Source organism: Terrapene carolina, unplaced genomic scaffold (assembly GCF_002925995.2).
Source record: "Terrapene carolina triunguis isolate 2854851 unplaced genomic scaffold, T_m_triunguis-2.0 Scaffold233, whole genome shotgun sequence".
Classification (NCBI taxonomy): domain Eukaryota; kingdom Metazoa; phylum Chordata; order Testudines; family Emydidae; genus Terrapene; species Terrapene triunguis.
Genome location: NW_020664584.1, coordinates 5,591,009 through 5,618,804, shown reverse-complemented (window position 1 = coordinate 5,618,804; position 27,796 = coordinate 5,591,009). Strand labels below are relative to the sequence as shown.

General features: G+C 47.0%; 2 protein-coding genes across 4 annotated transcripts in view; both read right to left on the bottom strand.

Moving 5' to 3' along the window:
* Positions 1 to 618: 618 nt before the first annotated feature.
* AAR2 (AAR2 splicing factor) lies at positions 619 to 10,974 on the bottom strand. Of its 3 annotated transcripts, none has more exons than XM_024209690.3 (4): positions 10,933 to 10,974; positions 9,276 to 10,078; positions 6,138 to 6,367; positions 619 to 827 (listed from the first exon to the last, which is right to left on the bottom strand). In XM_024209690.3, the coding sequence occupies exons 2-4, from the start codon at positions 10,030 to 10,032 to the stop codon at positions 660 to 662; spliced, it is 1,155 nt and encodes a 384-aa protein (XP_024065458.1). In that variant the 5' UTR covers positions 10,033 to 10,078; positions 10,933 to 10,974; the 3' UTR covers positions 619 to 659. The 3 variants fall into 3 exon arrangements, with proteins under 3 accessions (XP_024065458.1, XP_024065457.1, XP_024065456.2); XM_024209689.3 differs by having other exon boundaries at positions 10,860 to 10,949; XM_024209688.3 differs by lacking the exon at positions 10,933 to 10,974 and having other exon boundaries at positions 9,276 to 10,099.
* A 3,626-nt stretch (positions 10,975 to 14,600) lies between these two features.
* EPB41L1 (erythrocyte membrane protein band 4.1 like 1) overlaps positions 14,601 to 27,796 on the bottom strand; it is a 151,348-nt gene continuing 138,152 nt past the window's right edge. The window contains exons 17-23 of the mRNA XM_026656757.2: positions 27,106 to 27,216; positions 25,962 to 26,042; positions 25,581 to 25,643; positions 23,951 to 24,046; positions 22,895 to 22,975; positions 19,738 to 19,854; positions 14,601 to 16,899 (exon numbers count right to left, since the gene is read on the bottom strand). Coding sequence (XP_026512542.1) covers positions 16,891 to 16,899; positions 19,738 to 19,854; positions 22,895 to 22,975; positions 23,951 to 24,046; positions 25,581 to 25,643; positions 25,962 to 26,042; positions 27,106 to 27,216 — 558 coding nt within the window. The 3' untranslated portion in view covers positions 14,601 to 16,890. The remainder of the gene's footprint in view (positions 16,900 to 19,737; positions 19,855 to 22,894; positions 22,976 to 23,950; positions 24,047 to 25,580; positions 25,644 to 25,961; positions 26,043 to 27,105; positions 27,217 to 27,796) is intronic.

The window sequence follows — 27,796 nt, the reverse complement described above, 5'->3', positions numbered from 1 at the left end:
AGTGTTTATGTAAAGGTGTTACTCCTCTGATCTGGTTATTTTAGTGTCAGAGATATGGAATAGGAGGATTTAGTAAAGGATATTTTTTTCCATCGCAGCATGCTATTGCAGAAGTACAGTCAACATGGGTTGGGGCTGGAGAAGGATGTAGTAATCACAAGGCAGTTCAACCTACCTCCTAATTCTAAAGGCATCAAGCTAGAGTACAGACTCCAGACTCTAGAAGGCAAATGGCTTCACATAGGGCTTCTTCAATAGAAGATGGCTACGGCCATCCAACAGGTGGTTATGTCCATGAACTAGCACTTGCAGAAGAGCTAAGGAAATACAAATTGCCCGAGTACTCAAAGTGACCCTGGATGCATTGCATCATGTGGGTATACTCTGTCCCAATGGCTTGTAGAACAATGCCCGAGCCCACAATGAAAGAGCTCTGGCTTGGAGACCGAATATGCAATGTTTCTGGGCTTCCCAGATCTGCTTCTATAGTAGGAGCAGGAATCGGCTCAGGATCACCAAGTTCATTTCACAGGATGAGATACAGAATTAAGAAAGCTGGCGAATTCGGGAAGAGGGGAAGAAAAATAAGCTAAAAAAACAAACAAACCTCTCCCCCCCCCCCCCCCCCCCCAGTGCTTGGTTCCAAAACAGCATTTCATTCAGTCCAATAGCACACCTTCTGGCAGCTCCACTACCACAGGGGCACAGTCATCTGGCTCGGCCTCAAAGTCCCATTTGAATTTCTTAGTTAGGTGGGCTTTAAATTTTTCTGCCTTTTTCCTCAGCGTCCTGTCAACGGTGGTGCTGCAGGTGTAGGAAAAAAACACCTAAAAGAATACATTAGAAGTCAGTAAGATAATCACAGAGGTGGCATAAATGCACGTTTTCCCTGCCTTGACGGGGGCCAAAGAGCCTTTCTATGGGGTGGGCAGATTTCAGTTTCAGGTTAGTCTGGCTTGAGAGGAACTTTAGTTGCAGGGTTTCAGAAGTGGCCATGGGGCTATAAGCAGCTCCTTAACAAGGCACTGCGGTCTCTATCTTCACTCAGTAGCCAAGATAAACACTGCCTTCGTTCCACAAATTCAGCGAGGGTCAGGGCTATTTTAATCTTTGAAAACAGAGGAATGAGGGGAGTCTTCTTTCAAGTAGGGATATGCATGGAGTTAAACATATATGGTGGGACTTCCAAAAGAGTGCAAGTGATGCCACTGAAAGTGAATTAAACCTTTGCTCTTAAGTCACTTATTTCGGGGCTTCTGAAAGTCCCACCTACAAAAGAGAACAGCAGTGGAAGAAAAGGCCAGCTCAATGACTAGAGGTTGAAACCCAGTCTCTGAAGCCAAAGGGCAGCCACAAGACATTTTGTCTGAATGCACTTGGTGCAGCTTTAAAAGCAATGATACAGGCACTACTGCAGAGTTCTAGGTAGGCATTAGAAGTTGGGACCGTGAACCTTGGAGACGTGAGACTTTGTTTTGTTTTAATTTTAAGGGCAAAGTCAAAGACTTGGTCTTGTTTATTCTCTTGAGACCAAGTTTCCCGCAGGTAATGGTTTATAACTGCTAAACAGATGGAGGCAGACAGCAGAGAGGCTTAGAAGTACCAATCTTCTTCCCTCTAGAGAATGGGATTCAAAGAAGATGGCCACCTATGAAAACAACATGCCCATCGCAGCAGTTGCCTATACCATACAATCTCTGAGCAGCTGGCACTGTCAGCTGAGGAGAGACCTAGGCCCAGACTGAGGTGCATTGATGAGGCTTTTTTCTGAGGGGAGGAGGGCGTGTGCCGCAGTAGTGTCCCCTTTGGGCCAGCAGTTTTAGTTTCTGACCGTAACAAATGCTTAAAAACAAACCTCAAATATTTTAAGCAGATTAAACCAAATCTAAATTAGAACTAGCTATTGCATGACTGAGAACTCATAGCATGAATCATAAGCATGCGTCCTGACCTGGGGGCAGAACCAGGGGGGTCTGACCACCCTCCCTTTCTTTATGGCTAGATATGAAGCTGATCCCCACAGTTTTGTCTGCTGTAACATGTGACCACAATATGGTTCTCCACCATTTCCAATGTCTTAGAGGCAGAAGAAACTGCCTTGGAGACTGGAGAAATGGAGGAGGTCCCCTACAATTCAAATTTCTAATCTCATGCACATTACAGACATCCCTGAAGATCCTTGAACACAGGTAGCTGCAACCTGAAAAGACCCTAAAGGAGGGATTTTCTAATGTCTCACTTACACATAAATCCATTAACTTTTCACACATTCACAGTTTTTCTGTGGCACTTCAGACAGTTATTGCAGATGTGTCTGACTAAACAGGATTTTCAGCCTCAGAGCCCATCTCTCTTCCTGCTTGAATTTGTGACACAGAACTCATTTCCACAGCAAATTGATGCTCTAAGCTAAAGAATTTCATTGCAGGATCAAGCTGAAGGTAAAGCCCCTTTGGGAAAAATGCTGTTATTCAAAAGAGATCTATAGACAATAGGAGAAAACACCGAAAATGAATGGCAAAGTTCATTGCTTTGTGTATAACTGTTTGCTTTTTCCTTGTTCATCCTACTGTGAAACTGCCTCTTCACACAGAAACATTAACAAAACTCTCCTATAAAATGAGGCCAGTGTTAAAAAAGGGACTAACAGTGAGATCATGGGGTTCTACATTTATCCCGCTCAATAAGTTACACATCAAATTTATTCTTATAGAAGCCAAAAAAATATATTTTTTTAAAACTTCAAGTGCTGCAAAACCTCAATCTAGGCCTAGGGTATGAAAATCAAGCTGTGTTCTTTCTGCCTCTTCAGCTACCACCAGGAATAAGGATTCTGCAATTGAAGCTTAGGGGAAGGTTCCATGCAAGAGGTGGAATAGAATCCAGCTCCCATTCCCATGGATTCAATTATTCTAAAGTGCTAGCGGGAATAAAATTGATCAGTGAAATGAGCAGACAGGTTCGGTAAGAAGCAGACAATTTTACCATGTCACTTTTCTGATTACAACTACACTTTAAGATTGTTCTCTGCTGCCAGCGGTGCTGTGTGTTTTACCCAGCACGTGTGGTAAGAGGTGAGTTCACTATGTATTATTTCTTTGTGTTCCCCAGTCTGTCTGTTGTATATTCATCTTATTCTTAGAATGTAAGCTCTTTTTGTTCTGTCTTTGTACAGCACCTAGCGCGATGGGGTCCTGATCCATGACTGGGGCACCTAGGCACTCCCAGAATACAAATAATTAATCATAGTACTCCCACCGGCGCCAAGAGCCAGAGAGTAATAATGTCAGTAGAGAACCTTTAGTGACAAAAAGCTGGCTTTCACCCAAAGCATTTTTCTTTTGTGCTGTTATGAGTGCAATGACCACCATCAGACATCAGTGAGCACTGAACCCTAGACTTCTCACATAATAGCATCAGTTCTTTAGCTTCAGCAGTATAGGCTAAAGCTGGGCTTTCAAAAAGGCCTAAAGGAGGTACACCTCTACCCCGATATAACGCTGTCCTCGGGAGCCAAAAAAATCTTACCGCATTATAGGTTAAACCGCGTTATATTGAACTTGCTTTGATCCACCAGAGTGTGCTGCCTGGACCCCCCAGAGCGCTGCTTTACTGTGTTATATCTGAATTTGTGTTATATCGGGTCGCGTTATATCGGGGTAGAGGTGTAGGTACCCAAATCTCATTGACAGTCAACAGGATTTGGCTTCAAGCCACTCCTCTGAAAATCCCACTCCAAGTCCACTAGCTGAAAGCAGTAGCAAGCTGATATTTTCTTACATGCTCCACCACTAGTGGGGACAAAAACATACTTTGCCAATGGGTTACATGAAGAGCTGGGCAGGAAACGGTTTTCCTGTCACAAAAGAATGTGAGATTTCAGAAAGTTTTCCCTCACAAATTGGAACAAAAAGCTGAAATCTAAAATTTTTTTGTGAACTGAAAATCCAAAAAAAGTTTCAGATCAGATCAGAAATGTTTTGTTTTGATAATTTCAAAATGTTTCATTTGTTTTGACCCTTTAAGATTTTAATTTTTTTCACATTTTTGCTGTATATTAACTTTCATTTCTAAATGAAAACAGTTTTGAAATGGAAAAATTGAACTTTTCATTTCAAAAATGTCAAAACGGAATGTTTCAATTTCAAAACAAAATTTTTTTTTTTTTTTAAAAACAAAAAAATGTATCAAAACTTTCCTACCAAGTTTCAGTTCTGATGAATCAGCATTTTCTGATAAACAACACTTCATAAAAAAATTCCCAGCCAGCTCTAGTTACATGAATATTTCCTACGACTGGCAAATGTTGAAGACTTTTATCCTTAAATCAAAGCTTTTGCTCATTAAAAGTACATCTACATTGCAAAGAACCCAGAGGCAGCGAGTCTCAAAGCCCAGGTCAACAAAAGAGGAGTGTAGATGTTCTGCATGGGCTGGAGCCCAGGTTCTGAAACCCAGTGAAGGAATGTCTAGACTGATATTTTTAGCCTCATAGCAAGAGCCTGAGTCAGCTGACCTCTGAGACTTGCTGCCACAGGATTTTTGTTTTTCTAAAAGCAATGTAGACATGCCTTAACATTCTAAAACAGCTAAGCAATGCTCAGCCCATCAGACCACAGAGTTAATTCCATACGTTGAACCTGAGAAGCTGGCATGGAAGGACATGTTGCAGTTTGGCTAATTTTCATTTTACTGCTTTATTGAGTGTAAAAATAATGTTCATTTTAATAAACCTGATTATGTTAATTACCGGCTTCATAACGTTTTTATAGCAGTGGAAGGAAGCTTTTAGGAAGTCTCACTTTCAGTTTGTGGGGAACAGGCCTATCTGCATTGTGACACTGATCGAAACTGTTCACAAGTGAGAGTCGTTAGGGGCCGATGGAGGAACTCTCTACACTGAAAACAGCACCTCTTAGTTTCTAGCCAATTAGGATATTGAAATATAGTCTATAGCAGCAGCAAATAGTCACAAATACAGAAATGTGACCGATCTATCTGACGAGGGAGGAGGTGGTACTCAAGGCCTACAAATCATCTACAGCACATCTTGAACAATTACTGCCAAGAATAAAAATTTTCCCTGCTAAACACTCATGTATGTGTCTGTGGGTTGTTGTTTTTTTAAAGAGGAAAACTTAAAGAGGCAGAAAATGGAATTTCGTTTAGCTATTAAATCTTTATGAATATTTACTAAGATGTTAGAGTGATTAAATAAAGGGGAGGTATTTTATAAGCACATCCTTCAGATCTTGCTATGCTGGATTATAAAGCTTTGCTGTGGCTGCCTCAGCATCAATACAGACTTTTCTGCACTCTGGGCAATCATCTCTAAATTCCCACTGGATAACAGCCTGATTCAAGGCAAACAAGTGAGCATGATACAAAGCCCAAGACAAGGGGGATGGGGAAGGGTCCTCTTTGATACTGCCAGTGCTCTAAGTTCATAACGGGCTTCACTCCAACTTCTTCATGAACAGAATCCTGACAATTTAAACTGATCTAAATCAGCATCAGTGGACTTTTAATCTGCTACAAAGGAAAGTTTCCATTACGATGTGTCAAATTCAGAAAATCAGATCCCCTTGCACTCACTCAAACCCCCTTACTAATGTTTAGTGTAAGGGAGTCTAAGGCCTTGTCTACATTAAGAAAATGCCTATTGCTGCAACTAAATTGATTTACTCACACAGGCAGATACCCCTAATATAGATAAACTCCAGTCCATTCTGATGCAGTATAACTCTCACTTAAGATACAGAAGGCCAGTGTTAATTGCCTAGAAGGCACAAAAGATTTAGTCTCTCCCCCCCTACCCTTACCTCCTCCTGTTAGCTGCTTTTCTTGTTACACTGCTCTGCTGGAGCTGCTATATGTGGGTTAACTCCATTTACACTGCCTAAGACTCCCATACATACAGTCTCAATGGGTCAAATTCAGAGGTGAGGTGTAAGTGGGTTGCATGTGTAAGCAACGTACAACATACACGGGGGGGGGGGGGGTGTATCTTACACCAGGTTATGTTCCCCCAGACTCCCCTCTGAATATGGTTGAGTCTGGCTTTGTATGCCCACTCATTTCTCATGAGAATCCCCCTATGTCTGTTTCCCAAACCACCTGCACAGCTGGTAACTTACCTGTAAGGTGCTGGTTAAAAAGTTGTCCTGGGAGACTATGTCCACAAAGAAGTCAGCTGGAATTTCACTGAGCTGGTGGTACAGGACAGAAATGAGGTTGGTGTAGAGGACCTGATGCTTCCCTATGGCATCCTCTGATCTGCACAAAACATTCAGAAGTTTTTTCCAGTGCTCAAATGCATCATAGACGTTCCCAATCAGGAAGCAGATGAAAGCAAACTGCAGCTCGGCTGGAAACACCCAGTCAAGGGAGGGCATGGAAAAAAAGAGACAGGGAAGAACTTTAGTCATTCAACCATAAGTGGAACCGAGGATTATATTACTTTTGTGGACAATGCCAATTTTTGCATACATTCGCTGAGTTTGTCTTGCTGACACACAAACAGCACCCTGTATTCCTGATGACTATATTAATAGTCGTCAGTCCTCCAAGCACTGACCACTCTACACCCCCTTGACTATATGACTGAGAAGCAAGCATAGCACAATCAAAGAGGACATGTTATAGCAATGACCATTAACCTTCTCATCATGAGCATTCATAGACGGAGTCTCAGAACAATGTCATGACCAAGTGATTTCCAGAGATTGTGCTGTGGTGTTTGGGTTGTCACAAACATTATTTCTACCTATTACTGAAATACTACAACACAAAGCCAAGACATTACATCAAGATTTTGTGGTCTCCTGTGACCCCATTTAACACAATCTTGCCTCATAGCTGCTAGGAGGGAATAGTGATCTCTCTCTGTCTCTTCTTGCCTTTCCTGAACCCACATGTCCAATAAAGGGGAGCTAGGAAATTGCTGCTGCCACCATAACTAGACAGTGATGTGGGAAACACAGTATGGACACATGCAGGCGGACAACAAGAGCAATCTATGATACTATTTGCCCAGAAGACAATGTGCTATTGCTGTTACAGCAGCTTTGCTCACCTAGGCCTAGTCCATACTTAAAAGTTAGGTTGACATAGCTATGGTGCACAATCCACACCCCTGAGACTGTAAATATGCCGTCCTAATCCCAGATTAGGCTAAACTGATGGAAGAATTCCACTATTGATGCTCAAAGAGGTGGATTACCAACAGCAATGGAAAAATCCCTTCCAACACTGTAGGTAGCATCTACACTACGGCACTACAGTGCACTAGTCCTTAGTATAGATGTGGCCTTATTTTGCCAGGCAGGGCTCAGAATTACCAGATGTTTAGACACTCACTTTGCCAATAGTGTCCCCTCATGCTTCTCACAGAGCACTGGGAAATGGTAGCTAGCTGGGAAGGACATTAGCTGTTTTTACCTCCTAGAACATTTCACAATACAGTTCTGCTTTTTTAGAAGATAAGAGTTAACAGACAAAACAACGAGGACATGAGAAGAATTTCTAGTAAATACCAAGCATCCAGAGTTTATCTTGAGGGTAACAGTGTCATCTCAATTTGGTTTCAGAGTCCTCAATAGAGCTGGCATTAACTTGTAGCAGACGTTGCCATTGTTTCCAATGGAGTTAGCAGCTAATTACAGCAATTCTATTGAGGGCCACCAGCTGGTAATTTCTGATATGTCGGTAAATAATGCATGTCACATTCTTCTGTACAATGCATACAGTCTTTGTTCAAAGCTTTTCCTCACAACAATCCCCAAATCCTACCAGAAGGCGTCACCAGTGGTGCACAAGAGAAGGTTTCAACTTCCTAAACTTGCTTCTTCCCTGTCTTTCAGCCACGGCTACTCTAACATGGGAGGAGTGGGGGAGAGAAAAGCTTACCATGTTCAAGATTCCCTGCTGCTTAGTTATTTTAATGAAAACTGGAAGTTAACAATAAATGGCTATAGGTAAAGTGCTGTAGCAGTCAAAACCAACTGACCAATTTCTAAATGTCACAGTGATGTCCTATTTGTAGCACTTTCCTACTTCTAGGATAACCCATTTTCTCTATTCCTAAATTGAATAATTATGTTGACACCCATTTAAAAAAGTGACATTTTTTTTTTTTAGTTAATTGACAGGTTGCCAGGAGAGGCAGAACCAAACAATGTACTATGGAGGAGAAGACCCCAGAGACTGATGTGAAAGGAACATTAGGGGAAAGAGAGACTCCCGTAGCAATACGGAGAGAGTTCCATAGCTAACATTCCACACACTGCTCTGAAAATTCATGCATAGTAAGTTGCACTGAAAAGCACTTTTCATTTAAGGATCTCAAAATACTTTACAAACATTAAGCCCCAAAACACCTTGTGAGATAGGGAATGTATTATCCTTGTTAATTGGAGGCACAGAGAGGCTAAGAGACTTGCCAAAAATCCAAATGCTAATTTACTGGCAAGAGTGGAACTAGAACAGGGGTGGGCAAACTACGGACCGTGGGCCGGATCTGGCCCATCTGGATTTGGCCCATGGGATTGCCATTCCTATGGTGCCGTGGGCCCCGCACCGCTGCTGGAAGCGGCCGGCACCATATCTCTGTGTCCCCTGGGGGCTCCGTTCGCTGCCCTCGCCTCCAGGTACTGTCCCCCGCAGCTCCCATTGGCCGGGAACAGGGAACCGCAGTGAATGGGAGCTTCGGGGGAGGTACCCGCATGTGAGGGAAGCGCGCAGCGGAGCCCTCGCTCCCCCATCCCCCCACCCGGGGCCGCAGGGACGTGGTCCCGGCCACTTCTGGGAGCGGCGTGGGGCCAGGGCAGTCAGGGAGCCCGCCTTAGCCCCGCTGACACCCCAGAGCCGCTCCATGTAAACAGCGTCGGGCCGGAGCCTGTACTCCAAAACCCTCCTGCACCCCAAACCCCTGCCGCACCCTGTCTGCATCCCAACCCCCTGCTCTGAGCCCCACTGTACACCCCACACCGCTCTTGAGCCCCAACCCCCTGCCCTGAGCCCCTTCCTGCACACCGCACCCCCTCCCACATCCCTCACCCCAACCCCCAGCCCTACATTCATGGCCCTGCATGCAATTTCCCCACCCAGATGCAGCCCTCGGGCCAAAAAGTTTGCCCAGCCCTGAACTAAAACCTAAGTGTTCCGATTCTCAGTTTCATACTATAGACTATAATGATTGCTGGACACCATTCTTGCTGTTAAGCGTTCAAGGCTGTTTGCGATGACTCTGTTTCTGGGACAGCCTTTATACTCACCGAGCACATCCTGGGGCTGGCTGGAGTACTGCTTGTTAATCACTGTTTCCAGAGCATAGCTAAGGTCCATGCTGTGCCTGGTTATTTCCTCAGGAGTAGCACCATCAGGGTACATCTGCTTCGGCATCTCTGTGAACCGGATCTCAGTGCCAGCTTTCAGCTTCATTTTGGGCAGTCGGGCCAGGCCTTCTGCATAGCTCTTACATTCTGTGTCATATCGGGGCAGGTTCTGTTCAGCTCTGTCTTTGGTGTGCTTCCCAGCCAGAACCGGCAGAACCTCTGAAAAGGCACAGATCTGTCCACTCTCTGGCTGCAGCTTCTTCATCACTGGTTCACTGATGAAGTTAGTGAGGGAGATCCATTTCTTGAGGGTCTCATATGGGTATGGCCCAAGAAACTTGTCCATCTCCTGGAGGTTTGACCTCATTATTTCAATCTCTTCTTCAGATGCTGGGGTGAGGTCCACTTCCTCATTCAATGAGTTCCAGTGCAGAATCTGCAAGTCTCGCTGCTGCAGGCTTAAGAAGAAGCCAGTACGGGGACCTGTCTCTTTGGTATTACACCTGTTGACAGAGCTATAGTGGAAGAAATGGATGCCTGGAGGGATCATCTTGACTCCCCGGAATCTGGGGCCCACATGCCAAGTGTTGTAATCAATGCCAAACTCTGTCCCCTCAGGCATGTTCAAAATGACAACTGTGGCACCCTCAAAAAAGAGTCTCTTGGCCAGGTCTGGATCTATCTGCATCTCTGCCATCTTGTCTGCTAGTCCTTCTGTTATGTCAGGCCTCTCCACCAGGAATCTAGGATAGGGCAAGCACATTGAACTTGTATTACATGAATACACACATGCTTCCATCCAGCATATTTTATTAAAACCTTGGCAAGTTAACATAGCCTGATGTTGTACTTCTGGACTGCACACTCCCTGAGGCAGGGCTGTTTTGATATCTCTGCCTTACACAATAAAAAGAACAGTTAGTGCTTAATAAATAACAATACATGGGTGCCTAGGCATCCAGACAGGCAGCCTTCTGACCCCAGCCCCTGAGCTCAGAGCAGCAATTCACTGCACTAGCCAAGGCGAGAGGAGGGAAAGCTGTAGCAATACAATGATATTTAGCAGCTAGACAAAGTCAGTCCTAAAAACATACCAACGAAAGCACAATATCTACTCACAGCCCTTCCAGCGAGGATCATGAGAAACATCACAGATTATAGCCCCGCAATACACACCTCGCAGTAGCAAGTCAGTAAATGAGAGAAGATTTTACAAGGTGTGTTTATAAAAATACTCAGCAGATAACCCCCCTCAGGCTTCCCCCTCCCGGTCTAATCTCCCAGACCCCGGTCTGCCCCCCTGGCCCCTGTGAACCCTCCTTTCCCAGGTACACCCCCCCAGCACCCGTAACCCCTCCCCCCCGGGTATAAGCCCCCCCCCTCAACACCCAGAACCCCTCCCGGGTACAACCGCCCCCCTCCGGCACCCGGAACCCCGCCCGGGTACAAGCTTCCCCCTCCCGGCACCCGTAACCCTTCCCCCTCCCGGGTACACCCCCGCCGGCACCACTCCCGGGTACAAACCTCCGTTGCTCAGTCAGGGGGTTAAATCCCTCCCCCGCCCGGGCGCTGGGGGCGTTTCAGCCCCGCTGCTCACCTGGGTCTCGCTCCCCGCCTCAGTCAGTGCGCGAGCGCCGGGCCCGGAAGCGCAGCTACTTCCGCCAGCCCAGCGGGTCCCACCGGGAAAGCGGCCCGGGCAGCCCCATTGCCCCCGCAGAAAGGGCCCTGGCCCCCTCCGGCCCTGAGAGACAGGGAACACCCCCGGGATGGCATTAGCGAGGTGACAGAGTGAGGAAGTCGTCACGTGTCAGAGATCCTGACTCCATCAGCCATGTTCCTAGCTCAGGTGTAGGGTAACTAGCTCATGACCTGCCCGCTGGCCTCATGTTTCCACAGCAATGAAATCCACATCTGGTCCAGGGCCACTGACCTGGGCTGGAGCTGGAGCCTGGGCCCCTCCCCGCTCACAGAGGCTTCTACCTGAAGGAGAGAATGAACCTCTGGCGGCCGTGCTCCTTGTGAGAGTGGGCCCTGGGGAGGGATGGGGGAAATAAATTTCCACAGCGCTTAGTACCCAGTGGTCTGAGGAGATCCGGGCCAAGCTCTGAGGAAGTGGGAAAGGTGGTTTGCAAATATGGGGAAAGTGGAATCTGGCATCCTGGGAACCCATCAAAAGGCCTGGTTAGCACCCCTAGGTGTCTAGATGGAGCAGGCATTGATGCAGAGGCAGGAGAAGGCCTCTGTAATCCCTACTCCTCTTTCTCTGCAGGTTCTGCTAAGGAGCCAGGGCAGAGTAACAGTAGGTCTGCTGTGGGCAGAAGTGCTTTCTGGATAGGGCTGGAGTGTACAACCCAGAGGACTTTAGAGTTGTTCTAGAGATCTTCAAAGCAATGAAACTTGGAGTCAATTTGCTCCAAAACTAGCAAAGACCCTTCAAAGAGCTGGTCTTGTAAAGTCTATTGCAGCCACCCCAACAGGTACCACTGAGGGAAAAATTTCCAACAACTGTGCACGGGGCGCATCCCATGCACACCAAGGGTGGAATCAACATGTACACTCACTTGAAGAACTACCTTGAACAAAGACCGTAGCTTGTCAAGTTAGATCTGAGCCATTAAAAAGAAAATTTTAATTTTTGTTTGCTTGTTAGCCTCGTACTGGTCTGGGTTGGACTCCAAAACCTCACATCCCCACAGCAGTAAAAATACAACCTGACCATGGAACAGCTCCAAAATAATGTTTCAACATAAATAGTGTTAATAATTGTCAAGTATCAGGAGGTAGCCGTGTTAGTCTGTATCTACAAAAACAACAAGGAGTCTGGTGGCACCTTAAAGACTAACAGATTTATTTGGGCATAAGCTTTCATGGGTAAAAACTTCACTTCTTCAGTTGCATCTGAAGAAGTGAGGTTTTTACCCACGAAAGCTTATGCCCAAATAAATCTGTTAGTCTTTAAGGTGCCACCAGACTCCTTAGTGTTAATAATTGCATGTCATTGACTTGACTAGTAGAAATCCGCTTGTGGCTTTCCATCATGCCCTCCATCCTAGTCCAGGGAAGAAATGAAGACAAAATTTGCCCTTCTCTTACAAAGAAACCCTTCAGGGACAGGATTTGCCTTCCAGCCCACTCCTAATTCCCAAATGGATGGCAATTTTACCCACCTTGCTCTAAGTTTCGATCTACCTACTACACCCATCCAACCTCTTGGTCCCAGCTTGTCCCCATCTCCAGGCTTGGATTCAGTTGGTACACAATGGTTCGGTGTACTGGCATCTCTCTCAAATGGCTACCTCATTCTCCAGAATCTTAGCTTTCAGAAAACTATTTTATTCCTCATGTAAGAAAGGAGGTTCACAGATCTACACAATTTATTGTATTGTCTCATTTTAGTGCCACAAATGGCTGGTATTTGTTATTATAATCCCTATAGGCCCCCCTTCCAACCCAATCAAGTAGGAGCCTGACCCAAGAAGCCAACAAAACCCATGGACATATTCAAGCCCCACCAAGGGGGAACCATCAGCCCAATGGAGCTCAGAGAGCACGCACCTTCATATTTTGAACATCGTAGAATGTACTGTGAGCAGGATCTCATTCTGGTGACTTGTGTGGATGGAGCTTATTTTGTGGGTGAAACTTGGAAGAAAATTAGGAAACCCGTTCCCCCCCCCCTCATTTAACCTCTGCATTAAATAGACCCCTGAATTGTCCCCATTCTGCCCAGTCCTGTATCAAGGCTAACAAGGGAAGGTACAATCTCTTTCCTGCTCTCACTCAATGCTGCCTCCAGGCATACTTTCAACCTGTAAAGCACCTGGGTCTAAAGCTCCTCCTCTAATTCTCTACTGTCCAGATCAGAGAAAAGTCAGTTTCAGGCCACAAGCTGGTTGAGCATCAAACACATTTATTTCACTTTTATTGAATACAAGAACAGTGAGCACACACGCATACACCACCAAGCACTGAAAAAGAATATGATTGAAAGGGGCGAGGGGGAGAAGAGGAACAGGGGAAGAGGAAAGGGGAGTTAGTGAAGGAACGACAGAGCATTGCAGTTGGTTGGTAAGGTGCTTTTCAAATAAAAATCCTGTTTATTATTATTATTATCACTCATGCAATTGCAGGCCAGTTTTGAAATGAACTTGCAGATTTAGGGACAAACAGGCACTCGTGTCTCCCACCCACTTCAACGGAAAGGCCCCCAGAAAAAAGAAAAATAGTGAAAAGAAAAATCTGAAATGTCAGCGACAGTGACGAAGAAGGTGGGAGGAAGCCAAGGCCTTAGAGTGATGCATGGCTTCAACACCATCACAAACAATATAGATATATAAAAAATATATAAAGAAAAGGCTTGTGTCTATTGCTCACCTGGCAAGGTGTGGATTATATATATATATATCTATAAAACCCACATCTTGCCAGGTGAGCAAAAGACTCATGCTCCCCCCCCCCCCATTGTCACTCACTGTGAGGAATCCAGAGAAATAGGTCCACTGTTTTTTAGCTCTGAACATGCAGGGTCTGTTTCTAATCTCACTTCCACCGATTTTGCAGCAGTGCAACTCCACTGTTTTTAATGGAGTGACTCCAGATTTTACACTAGCATGAGCGAGATCAGAATTAGGCTCCTGGAGTTTCAAAGTAGCCCCTAATTCAATTTCAATAGCATCAAGTTTCTACCAGCTTTTTTTGTTTGTTTGTTTGAAATTCAAAATGTGTCAAACAGCCAGTGTGATGCATGGGGGAATGTACCCCCTCTGATAGCAGAACAGACAGGCTTAATGCCTTGCACAGCTCTTGGGAACAGGTCCTCTGAGTTGGGCTTCTCTTCCTGAAAGCACGTGTGGTTTTTACAGCTGACTTGGGTGTTTTTAAAAAAAAGTCTTTGTGTAATTGCTGTCATTCCTTTTGGTTTTGGTGAGTGTTGTCCCTAAAGCAGCAGCAGGTTATGGGTGGCTGTGAACTTTCAGGTAGAATCCAGGGAGAACACTACACATTTGGATTCATCAGAAGCCTGAAATGACCCTCACTGGCACTAGCACATGAATCAGTGCTATTGTCAGGGAGCCAGTGCTCATCCCTTTAATGCTTACAGGAGAAACCCATGTGCCAAAAGGAGAACAGACTTCATGGAGACACAGTATCTTAGAATATCAGGGTTGGAAGGGACCTCAGGAGGTCATCTAGTCCAACCCCCTGCTCAAAGCAGGCTCAATCCCCAGATTTTTGCCCCAGATCCCTAAATGGTCCTCTCAAGGATTGAACTCACAACCCTGGGTTTAGCAGGCCAATGCTCAAACCACTGAGCTATCCCTCCCCCCCAGAAGCCAACTGCAAAGACCAAGGCCCACCAGAGACTCAGGAATCCCTGCTATGGTAGGAAATTGATCATATGGGGTATGCCCACCTGATTCTAAATATTCAAGTTGTCCATTTTCAGTAGGATTCCCAGATCCTATCATGGGGACTAGTTAGATGTGCTTCCTCTCCAGGCATTAAGTGTGGGGTGGTGGTGGTGGGGAAATAAAGACAAAGATAGTGCAATGTTTGTGGACCCTTCTGTAGTTTCAGGAGCTCGTGACAATTCCATTTGGAAATCAGTTCATTTCCTTTTCTTTTTTTGGTTCTAAGTCTGCCCTAACTGCCTGTCTCACACAGTGCCTCAGGTCCTAGACTGGGCCCAAAATCTCCACTCCATAGGCAGCAGCAGAGGAAAACTTTATCTAAGTGCCAAGTTCTGACCAGTCGTGGGGAAAGCAGCCTCTCTGCCTTCCCGCTGCCTCATCAGCATCTGCCCTCTAAGTTCTGGATGACTGGGCAATGCTATCCAGCCCTGTAAACCTGCTATTCCCTGCAGGTTTGTCACATGGTATCTTCCTCATCAACTGTCGATGGACAGGAGTCAACCCTAAGCCAGAGTATCGGTAGACAGTACCATGGGGGAGCTGCCATTCGCCTGTTCCTGCCAGGGCAGCTGTTGCACAGCCTACAGCCACCCTGGCAAAATGCAAACATACAGCTTGCTGTGGAGAGGTACTTGCTCTCAAGCTGGGGCTGAGGTTCAGAAATGAAGCTAGAAACAAGCGTCTAGACCAGTGGGTTAGGGGGGGATCACTGTATGCATCCCTAACTTAGCCCAGGTGCCTGCTTTTCAAGAACCTGCTGACAAGTGTGATATGATACCTCTACTGCTGCTAGGGCTCCAGACCTGAGGAGTCAAAGACTCCTAGAGGCGGGAAGCATGGGAATCAAACAGTCTAACCTCGAGTCTCCAAACAACCTCAACATCTTTGGATTGGGGGCATGGGGAGACATTTCTGTCTGGCACATTTTGGTAATGGTAAATGGATGCAGTCCATTCCTTCTTTCCCAGTCCCCCACCCCTCCATGTTGCTGAGCCCTCCCTTATCACCAACCAACCAATTACAAACACCATACACTGTGTCACTACACCAACCCCTCCTGCCGCAGTGCATCAACTCAGTGGCAAACGTCCCATCCCACCCCCCCAAAGAGCAGCAGCTAATGAAATGTTTCCTGTTCTCTTCTTGTGGGATATCAGTGTGAGCTAAGATTCTCATAGTATATCAACCACAGTCAACCAAACAATTATAATTTAAAAATGTCATCAGCAAACTTACCAGCACTGTTTAATTATTTTAATATTGTTTCCCACCCCCCACTTCACACCCCCAGTTATATATAATATACATAACTTAAAAGCACATTCATATGAAACCCCTACAGACTGCATTTTTATAAATGAGAAACCATATACATATCGGTTTTGTTTTGTTTTAAATGAGATCTGTTCTTATTACCTTCAGCAGAACAAGAGACCGGACAAGGGGACAGAGGAAAGAGAAGGAAGGACAAGTGGGGGGGTAAGAACAGAACCAAAAAATGATGTAACAGAACTAGCATGGAATGGGGAAGAGGGATGATCACCACACATCTTGAAGCAGAAAATAATTACAAAGTAATCAAACAATTCAATGGTTCTCTCTCTTCTTTCCTTAGGTGGGGAATAGTTTTGCATCTGCTTGTGGGTTGTTGGAGTTTTTTTGTTTGCTGCTTTGTTGCAAAGCACGTTTCCTTTCCATTCAGTGTGCAACAAATGAACCCATGAGTTGTGTGTCCTTTAAATGTAACATGCAAAATGGCGGTTTATTGTATGTTAATAATATTATTGTTATTATCATGATTTTTTGTTTGTTTTTCTGATGAATCCAGTCAATTCTTCAATTTGTTTGCAAAGGCTAAAGTAGGCGGTTGGTTTTGTGTGTTATTGTTGATGTTGCTGTTTGCAATTCACCTCCAGCATATAGCAGCAGTGCAAGGATGCATTTTGTTTCCTGTGTATATATATATATAATATATATATATATATTATATATTTGCTATTCCTTTTTTAAAAAATTTGTCTCTCGCCATTAACGTTGCAGCCAGGACGTCTAGGTCTCATTGAGGAATCCAGCAGGAAGGCCCCTTCTTCATTGTTCTCCGAGTTGGGTTTGAATAGAGATGCCAACTTCTGTGAACACGGCGGTCAAGATTCCTGCACAGGGCAGACGGAAATGATTGATAATGGAGCATTTCCTTTCTCATTTGGTTAATATTATTTATTGGTTTATAAAGAGCCTTTTTCTTGTATTAAGGCACCAGACAATCAAGCTGCAAACACAAGGGGATATATTCTACTCTCATGACGCTGGTGCAGTGCAACTGATCTAAATGTGGTTGCCCTGTTGTAAGGGTCCAATCCTGCGAGGTCTCATTGAAGTCATTGGTAGAGTCCCCATTACTTGAAGTCATTACATAAAGACTGGATATCTTTCTAAAAGATGTACAAATTACCGGGTGATTCTCTGGTATTGTCTGTTATGCAGGATCAAATAATCATAGTCTCCTAGTTTTCAGCCTTATAATCTATGAAAGTAATTGGAATTGATGGCAAACAGCACCTTGCAGGATTGGGCCATGACTAAGGCTACGTTTTAGTCACGGGTATTTTTAGTAAAAGTCATGGACAGGACATGGGCAGTAAACAAAAATTCATGGCCCGTGACCTATCCATGAGTTGTACTATATACCCCTGACTAAATCGGGGGGGAGGGGCATGACCGGGGGGCACCGTGGGTGCTCCAGGGGAAAAGGGCACCCCAGGGGGCACCGCCAGTGCAGCTCAGGACCCTCGCTGGTGCTGGGGGAGGGGAGGTTGGCGGGGCTGGCAGGCTCCCTACCTGGCTCTGCACCTCCCTGGAAGCGGCAACATCCCTCAGCTCCTAGGCAGAGGCATGGCCAGACATCTCTGCATGCTGCCTCCACCCCAAGCGCCTGCTCCGCAGCTCCCATTGGCCGGGAACCACGGCCAATGGGAGCTGCGGGGGTTGTGCCTGCAGGCGGAGGCAGGGCTTAGAGTCCCCTAGCCATGCCACACTTCCACCTAGGAGCGGAGGGATGTCGCCGTTTCCAGGGTACCCCCGAGGTAAACGCCGCCCAGAGCCTTCACTCCCTCCCGCGCCCCAAACCCCCCCCCCCCCCCCCAACCCCCCCCTGCTGCTGGGGAAGAGGGGCGCAGTGGCCTGAGACTGCCTCAGCAGCAGGCAGTGCAACTGGCCCAGGGGCTGCCTGAGCTGCTCAGGTGGCCCCAGGCCAGGCGCATCGGCCGCTGCAGAAGTCACAGAGGTCATGGAAAGTCACTGTGACTTCCATGCCCTCCATGACAAACTTGTAGCCTTAGCCATGACTGAGGAGATTTTAGCCCCATATTTTACTGCAGTGACCAAGCTTTCACAGTCTTCCTTTATTTTAGACTCCCTTTTGCCTTTCTTTGTTGTCGATATAATGGTGATGCGTCCCCTTGCTATTTTTTTCCCTTGTTTGAGGTCCCTGTGCTGCCTTATTAGCTCATTGTTGCCTTTTCCTTACTATTTCTATTGTGATGAAAGCTTACGAGCTGCTTAGGTGCAAAAACAAACAAAACCCAAACATTTTAAACCTGACAGATCTTGGTTCCAGCTATCTCTGGTATCTGTGCCAATGTCTCTGGACATCTGGCCAAATTCATCTCAGATACATGTCCTCTGAAGCTGACAGGGTCACATCAGGGTTGCATTTGGCCCATTGCGTCTATTTACAATAGAGTCTGTCTGTTTCATTTATGAGCTCAGGATGCCTGTTTAACAGATGACTAACACATGAAATGGGATACTACGAACATCCATTTTTCAAAATTCCAACCTCCAGCCCTGAAATTTAAAGCAAGATTATTTAGATCAATCAGAAATAGAAAGAAAAACAAAAAGCAGAGCCGTGTTTTCAAGAGGGCTCCAGAAACGCCTGGAGTTTGTGAGACTGCACCGGCCTGTGCATGCAAAATACATGCTTTAGCACTGGCATATGGACATTTAGAAGGAGGCAACTTGGGGAACTGGGTTTTAAAAAAAGCAATTAAAAAAATTATTCCTGATGAACGTAGTGCTGGTGAGTGGTAGCAGGCTGGCAGAACCTGAAGACTAAAGTCCTCACTTTACCCACAGAACGGGCACTTGCAATACAGTGCTCAGTCAGTCCATGCTGAGCCCGATAACAAGGAGGACAATGGTAGTGGTGGGTTTGGTGATGTGGTTACAGGTCTTCTCACAGCAATCAGATGGTAAAAGCTCTCTGGGCCATTCCCAGGCCTCTGGACAGGACAGTCCAGTCTCCTGGAGCATACACAGATATCCCTCTCCAGTTGCAAATGTGGGTTCTTAGAATATGCAAATGGGCTCGGTCACAAACATGGCCATTTTTGGAAGCCCTTTGCAAACCTATCCCATAGCGTCTAAGACGGAAGATGAGTGAAACACCACACACCGGGGAAACGATTAAGAGAACTGACAGAGGGTTCCTAGGAAGGAAATCTGAGGGTATTTGGAAGTAAGGAGGGGCTGTGCAAGAAGAAATGGGATAAACACTGGGCCCCGAGATAAGGCCTTTGGAACAGTCATTGTGACAACCCTAGATAAAGAACACTGAAGACATGGTGCTGCTCACAGAACTGCTTTGCAAGTAGCCCGGAGAATTGGGCAGCAAAGCAGTCCCCGTAGCACGTCTCAGAGGCTGCTCTAGGAGCAGCCTTTTAAAAAGTTGTTCATGGCTCTGATCTACACTATTTCCTACTGTAACTACAATATGAGAGAGGCTCTGCCTGTATCATCACTTACGCATCATAGCTGTGAGGGGTTCCCTGCCTGTATTGTTGTCAATGAATTACATCTGTGAAGGACTTCCTGCTTGTACCATTTATCAATTCTAGCATATTGCACCTATGGAGGATGCCCTGCCTGCACTGTAACCTATATATATTGTACCCGTGAGAGAGGCTCTACCTTGTAACTTCTATACATACCTGAGGTTTCTTGTCCCTTTCCTCTGGAGATGGTTCTGTTTCTCTATATACCACAGCTTTGGTTACCAGCATGTCAGGGTGCTGTAGTTTTGCCTCTTTGATTGCCAAAGCCAATGCCTGTAAACCAGAACAATGTCAGAGTATTTACCACAATGTCAGTTACATCTTTTGTTAATAGCCAAGATTAGCATTACTTCTGGAGCAAGCCACAAGCATGTCAGAAAATGGGCCCAGGGCATGTGAAACTACTCATGGCTAAGGTTGGGCACGTAAGGAACTGGGTTTGGATTGAATTCTCGAGAAGCTTAACCATCCCTGCGAACCCAAAGACAGAGATTCAAAGCTGAATCTGTGGGTAATGACCTGCCAGCACATCTTGCCTACTAGCTGACCAAGGATTTGTAAAACCCTAGGATGTCCTATTCATCATTCTTTGCTGGACTTATTTTCTGTAGAATCATAGTGATAGAAGGGACCAAGGGTCATCTAGTCTAACTCTCTGCCAAGATGCAGGATTTGTAGTGTCTAAATCATCCAAGACAGATGGTGATCCAGCCTCCTTTTGAAAACCTCCAGTGAAAGAGTTTCCACAACCTCCCTAGACAGTCTGTTCCACTGTCCCACTGTTCTTACAGTTAGGAAGGTTTTCCTGAAATTTAATCTAAGTCTACTACGCTGTAGTTTGAACCCATTGCGTCTTGTCCTGCTCTCTGTGGTAAGAAAAAACAACTTTTCTCCATCTTTTTTATGGCAGCCTTTCAAGTATTTGAAGACCGATACCATGTCCCCCCTTAATCTCCTCTTTTCCAAACTAAACATACCCAGTTCCTTCAGCCTTTGGTCATATAGCTGCATTCCATCCCTTTGATCATCTTTGTTGCTCACCTCTGGATCCTTCCCAGTTTCTCTACATCCTTGTTATACATTGACGACCAAAACTGGACACAGTACTCCAGCCGAGGCCTAATCAGCACTGAGCAAAGTGGTACCATCACCTCCCCTGACTTGCATGCTATGCCTCAGTTAATACAACCTACAACAGCATCCCATTGCTGACTCACATTGAGGTTGTGATCCACCACAACTCCCAGATCCTTCTCAGCAGTGCTGCTGCCAAGCCAGTTGTCCCCCATTCTGTATTTGTGCGTTTGGTTTTTCTTCCCTAAGTGCAGCACCTTACACTTGTCTTTGTTGGATTCATTCTGTTGTCTATAGCTCAGTTCTCCAATTTATCAAGATCACTCTGAATTTTAGCTCAATCCTCTAAAGTGTTGACAACCCCTCTAGCTTTGTGTCATCTGCAAATTTCATCAGGATGTTCTCTATTCCTACATCCAGGTCATTCATAAAGATGTTAAACCAAACCAGACCCAGAAGAGATCCCTGTGGAACCCCACTTGAGATTTCCCTCCAATCTGACATGTTTCCATTAATAGTTACTCTTTGTTTGCAGTTAACTAATTATGTATCCACTTAATGGTAGTTCTGCCAAGCCTGCATTCCTCCAGAATGTCATGTGGGACTGTGTCAAAAGCCTTGCTGAAGTCCAGGTATATTATGTCCACCGCATTCCCCTTATCCACGAAACCTGTTACCCTGTTAAAGAAGGAACTCAAACTGGTTTGGCATGATTTGTTCTTGGTAAATCCATGCCGGCTGCTAGTAATCACCACTTCATCCTCCAGGTATTCACAAATTGAATGTTTTATACATTACTCTAGTAGCTTCCAAGGTACTGAGGTCAGGCTGACTGGTCTATAGTTTCCCAGCTCCTCCTTTCCCTTTCCATGGGCACTATGTTAGCCGTTCTCCAGTCTTCCAGGACCTCTCCTATCATCCATGAGTTTGCAAATATTATTGCCAGATTTCTTCAGCTAGAGATGCAGAACGTCTGAGTCTTCATCACTGAACTCTTAGCAGAGGAACTTCAGCAATTCTTTGTGTTAAGCTAATATTTTAGATTCTGCTCCTTTTAAGAGAACTTTGTTTTTACATTTAGTTTTTTCTGTACTTTGTATTGTTGAGATTTTCTTAATGGTATTATAAAATAAAGTAAGGAAGCGTGTCCTGGACCAGTGCCTGGAATCCGGCTCTTCTGTCCAAGAGACTTGTGTCACCCTCTGCTACTCATTCACAAAGAGAGAGCGCCTCAACACGACGAATACATTCACTGGAAGCACTTGGAGTGTGATGGGCTACAGCGAAACTCCATAGAGAAGAAGATGGAAGGTCCAGGTTTGCTCTAGAGAGTGTTGCAATACGCAAATGACAACTCCAGCTATAAGAACGCTCTGCTTGTAAAAAAAAAAAAAAAAAAGAACTCAAACCTATTTGACTCCAAGAGTGTCTACAGTGCAGCCGCAGGTATGCTTTATAGCTTGTGTAGACATACCCCTGCTAGCTGTACTCTAGCTAGCTTGCTAAACATAGCAGTGAGGATGCTGAGACGCGGGCTTCAGACTGGGCTGCACAAGCCCAACTGATCCCCCTGGGTACGTACTTGCTTGTACAGCCAGCACTGAAGCCTATGCGGTCACATCCTCACTGCTATATTCAGTGAGCTAGCTAGAGTACAGCTAGGGCACGTACCATTCGCACCCGTGGCTGCAGTGTGGACGTATCCTTCGAGGATTCCACAGTCTGGCTCCTTGTTTGAATTTAATCCTTGTTTTGGATTTCTTTTTTATTGTGCTTGGCTTACGCGTTCAATCCACTCCCTCCTTTGGTGGTTAGAGTGTAATCTCAATTACAGCTATGCCACCCCAGCGGCCTGCCTGTGTTCACTGTCCAAACAGCTAGCTACACCTGAGAAGAGCAAGCATGTGCTGTTTCCTCGTTACTTAAAGCGACACTGGTGGGAGACTCTAGACTGGAAGATGCTACTGGCCAGCACCTTTCACGTCACTTGCTCAGGGCACAGATAGGCTTTGCTGTGAGTGCAGAGCTTGCTGTACCCCTATATCACCTCCACCCCAGTTGATCCCCTCCTCCACACCCTGGTGCGAATGATCCATTCAGGGAAGCAAGCACTTCCCAGTGATAGCTGGGCTGTGGACGGACTTGCTTTCCCAGCAGAGTAGGAAACGAGTGCAGGAAAGAGTCACCATTGAAGGTCCCCTAACAGTACCGAATGGCCTCCCACAGGTTTCCCTCCTACCTGGTCTTGATCCACATCTTCATCTCCCGTAATAATGATCCGCTTCTCTATTCTGGTCTCTGCAAACCCTCCTTTCACAGTCTGAAATGGAAAAGGGGGCAGGATGGACACAGACTGGATGATTCTCACGCACTAGACAGGTGGCTGCCTTGGAGGCTGCTCAAGCTTCAGCTAGTGGAGAACAGAGCAGTCTGATTGCTTGGTGGGGAGGGCCAAAGGGAACATATTGCGCCAGTGCTCCACAGACTGCACTGGCTTCCTGTTCACTTGGGGATGCAGTTCAAGGCGTTGAAGTTGATCCTTAAAGGCTTCCATGGTTTGTGTCCTACGTTAGCTGCTGAATTTGAGATCCCACCTTCCCTGTGTGTCACCCCAAGAGCTGAGATCAGCTGATGTGTTTTTGCCCCAGTATCGGGCACCTGTGTGGGTGGTTTTCCCTGGAGGGCTCTTGGGTTTGGAAATGGCTCTCTTCATTGGTTTGGCATTAGGTGTGGTAGGTGAGATTTTCAAAAGTGCTCAGCACCGACCCAACTCTGCTCCCAATTAAATCAGGGGGAGCTGGGGCAATGCCGAGCAATTTAGAAATCCAACCCAACTCAGAACATTTCTCTCTGCCTCACTGGTAAAATCCCCCCCTTTCCTAGTAGATCGGATTTGTCCCTGGTGTGTATAAATATATGACATGCACACTGCGAACTGCCTTCCTTCCTGAAATGTAGGACACAGCCACAAATGGCAGAAACACATTGGCCCAAATTCACCCCGGTGCTACTGGCCCCAATGAAGTGGAACCCACTTATAACAATGCTGAAAGTGCCCCATTTACTTTAAATGGTAAAGGACTCTTGCATGTTCAGTTGCTATGTAAATGGCGTCAGTCATGGGCCACTATGGGATGATGCGTTTGCTGTTTCCAATTAGTGTACATTACAATTTGGTGTACAAGTCCTTCCTCTCCCAAAGGAAGCTGTTTTCTTAAGGAACCCACAGCCTGCCCACAAGGTATTATGTTTTGATGATGTCCCACTCCTGACTTTGTGCCTTCGTCATTCTTACCTTGGTAACGTGGGTAGTGGTGGAGGTGGAGAGGGTTTCTGCAGTGGCACCAAATATGCTGGTGAGAACTTCCTTCCCAGCAGAGCTGCTGGTGATCTACAAAACACACAAGGAACATCCGTCAACAGGACCAAGGGCAATGGAGCCCTTGTCAGTAATGCCACTTCCCCTAATGCTATCAGTGTGGGGCTTGGGAGGATGCCAGAAAGCTTACAACTTCGCGGTTCTCAGGACAGATCATTCAAACCTCCCTATTCTTTCTTCATTCCTTTTCTCTCTTTCACTGTCTTCCAGGCCTGCTCCTAGTTTGGCTCTGTGCTGTGCTGTGGAGGTTGGGAGTTAGGGCTTGGATCACCCACCACCATGGCCTTTTTTGTGCTTCTCATAGTCCTTCCACAAGGAGAGAGTGCAACCAGAGGGAGAGCTGTGCTAGCAGGGGCTGGCTGAGTCCAGCCCTGCCCTCCCTGTGTGAGACTGGGAGCCAGCCCATGATGGGAGAGGAAGATAAAAAAAAGGAGTGAAGAGAGAGAAGTGGGGCTCAGACAGCCAAGGCTATTACTCAGCCTGTCAGCCCATGAATTGCTGCTTGGCTGCCCTGCAGAGGGGTGAAGAGTTTGCCAGGCAAGAGAGAGGCTTACAACCGGTCTAAGTGTTTTTGTGGGGACAGGCTGTCATCTCCGGAGCAACCACAACAGCTGATGGAGCAGCAGAGAGGGCCCCTCCCAATGGGGAACACAATTCCATTCTATTGCATTTCTTTGGGGTCCTTTGTTTTATATCCAACTCCAAACACAGAAGAGTTAAGGACAGATGCAATTTTCCTCTGAGTGTCTGGGCTGGATGCGTGTACCCCCTTCTCTGCTGCAGGCACCCCAAGTGTCTGTGCTTCTTTGGGACGTAGGCTCTGGTAAGTGACTGACCTGGAACAGGGGGCAGCATCGGGCCGGGCTTTACCCCGCCTAGTAGTAATCAAAGGGGGAAAGCAGTAAAACAGAACGTGCTGCTCTAAGGGCCTGATCCTGCAAGGTGCTGAGTGCGCCCCGCAAATTGCTGACCATGGACATCGATGGAAGCCGAGCATCACCCCACAGGATTGAGCCCGAGAAGAGGGATCTGCAGCTGGTGCATGACATTGACCTCTTGCGGCTCCAAAGCCTTAGTGATATTAGACCAACCCCTGCATGCTGCTGCTCAAGCAGAGCTCCCCTGGAGTCAATGAGACCTTTGCCTGAGCGAGGAGTGAGCCTAGGGAGCTCTCCGGTCCCAATCTGTGTTCAATGTGTGTGCTTGTTCTGGACAGTAGAGAGTCACCAGGTGGAAGATTCCAGGCCCTGCCTTGCCCTGCATTCCTTAGGCAAGTGGGATGGCCAGCCTGTCCTCCCCTCCCGCTCCACAGAAATCTCTCAGCAAGGAGATGGTGCACTCCGGCCCCATGCTGGAGGAGGGTGTCTGCGCCCAGGAAAAGATAATGCAGCAGGTGCGTGAGCTACCAACTGAGGACAGCCTAAATCCTGAGCCAAGGGCCAGCTCCAAGGGGTGGCATTTCACAGCCAGACAGCATCCCTGCAGCACCCCCAGGGCCTCTGTCCAGCACAGAAACCTGGGAAGTGGAAGCACCTTCTCAACTCACCGGAGATATGGAGCGAAGTTCGGTAGCGGGGCTCATTCCCTTCCCAGGCTTGGTACTGTGATCCTGGAGGAACAACATTACATTGGAGCTTTGGCATGGACACAAGCAGGACAAACAGCTGGGAGGGGAGCATCAGAAACACGGGAGGTCTGTAGGCCTCTCCCTTCGTTTGCTGGCATCTTCAAATGGCCAGGGACAGAGTGCCCTTCCGTCCCTGTCCCCAATGGAACAGCGCCCCCTGCCAAGCCCCCCACCCAGCTCAGGGCCGCTCCCCCTCACTCAGCACCCAGGAATCAATCAATGAGGGAGGACGCAATTAGACACCGCCACCTGGGGACCCCAGGAGAAGATGGCCTGGCTCCGCAGAGGTCACATGCTTACTGAGGTCACTGATATGCTTTCTGTGGTGACGATGTGGGACGTGGCTGTTGTCTCTTTTCCGCCCGTGGTGCCTCTGTCGACCTGCCAAGGGAAGGGGAGACCTGGTGAGTCCGCGCGGATACAGCCGGGGAGTTAGCCAGCTGGAAAGGAGCGCTTGGTCTGCTTTGTCTGCACTTGCTGACAGAACGTTAGTGCCCTGGAGCAGTGACGCACTGGGGGTAGGGAAGCCGTAGACACGTCTTGAAGCTGCAGATGGGCAGTAACTAGCCTGGTGCGATGTGTTTAATGAACAGGAATGCAAACCACAGGTCTCTGTTATTTGCCCCCCACCAAGGCAGCCTCCTGTGGGAGGGGCACAGCAGTCAGAGAGCAATGCACAGCAATGCTGCACACCAATTTAGGAGAGGACGTGAATCCCGTATTCAAGTGACGCGTGCGGAGGGGGGTGCATGTGAGAGAGAAGTGCTGTGAGAAAAGTGTGAGAGAAAAGTTCTTTAAGAGCCAGGAGTGGGATGGGGCCTTGATTTGACGTCTCTAGATAAGAAGAGGGCTCGTCAGTCTTTGCTCCGTCTAGTCTGTGGTCTCTGCTGAGGAAGGCCTACCATTTTAAAGGATTAAAAAGAAACCCCACAAAACTGACCAGCACATTGTAAAAACCTCACCTGATCTAATGGTATGTCTACACTACCACGGCTAAGCTATGGCGCTGTAGCTGGGCCCGTAGCATTGTAGTGTAGACGCTACATCACCAGAAGAGGTTTTTCCATTAATGTAGTGAATCCACCTCTCCGAAAGGTGGTAGCAAGGTCTAGCCATGTCTGTACCAGTGGTTAGGTTGACCTAACTATGTCCCACAGGGCATGACATTTTTCACAGCCCTGAGCAATGTCGCTAGGGTTTTAGGTGTAGATCAGGCCCCAGAAATGAATCCTATGTGTGTGGCCAGGGGTCTCCAACCCCCGAGGGGTAAGAGGAAGAACCTGTTTGGTTTGCTTTTATTTCTCCTGCAGTCTGGGGATTTTGTTAACTCCAGAATGAGGCTCCACAGAAAGCATGGTGGTGCAAAGCTGCTGGCTCTCGCACTTTTTGAGTGGCAGTGCCGTGCTGCGGAGTAAAACTCAGCAAGTGCAAAGGAGCAAGTCACCTGTGTTGTTTCCGCCGTGGTGACTCTGTGGTGCACGGAGACCTCTGGTTCTGTCTTCTTCGTGCCAGTCACCGAGCTGACAGTCACAGCCTCTGTTTTCAGAACGGATGACTGCAGAGGGAACACAGCAAGTCAGCAACAGATTGCGTGAAACTGCGTTGGTTCCTGGGGTTCGGTTAAAAATGCAACAGCATCTTAGTGTGTATTGAATTGCACCTCTTTCCCTAAGCTGCACATGTTAGTACCCGCCTCCTGCAGTCCATGGACCAAGTAACACTGCTGGGAAGAGCTGTGGGTGCTAGGAGGCCCGGGCTGCATTTGCAAGGTCACTGTCTTGGGTAACTGTAGGCCTCTTTACACTGAGAAAAAAACAGCACAGACCAGCGTCGCCCATAATGCACACAGGCACTGTGCAGGCTTCCCCACACAATTAGCCAGTGTAGGGTTACCATATTTAAAAAATAAAAAAAGAGGACCCTCCACGGGCCCTGGCCCCGCCCATTTCCCCACCCCCAGCCCCGCCCCAACTCCGCCCCTTCCCCGCCCTAACTCCGCCCCCTCCTCCCTCCCACTCCCAGCCACGGGGAAAGGGCTGCCCCAGCGCTACTGGCTTCAGGGTTTGCCGGGCAGCCCCCAGACCCTGCGCCCCCGGCTGGCGCTTGCCCAGCGCAGCTGGAGCCCGGGAGGGGAA

Excerpts from the sequence above, each read along its gene's own strand:
- AAR2 (XM_024209688.3), bottom strand. The coding sequence starts at position 10,098 with ATGTGCTTGCCCTATCCTAGATTCCTGGTGGAGAGGCCTGACATAACA. Across the intron at positions 6,368-9,275 it reads CCAGCCCCAGGATGTGCTCG|CCGAGCTGCAGTTTGCTTTC; the intron begins GTGAGTATAAAG and ends GGGTGTTTCCAG. Across the intron at positions 828-6,137 it reads TTTTAACCAGCACCTTACAG|GTGTTTTTTTCCTACACCTG; the intron begins GTAAGTTACCAG and ends GTATTCTTTTAG.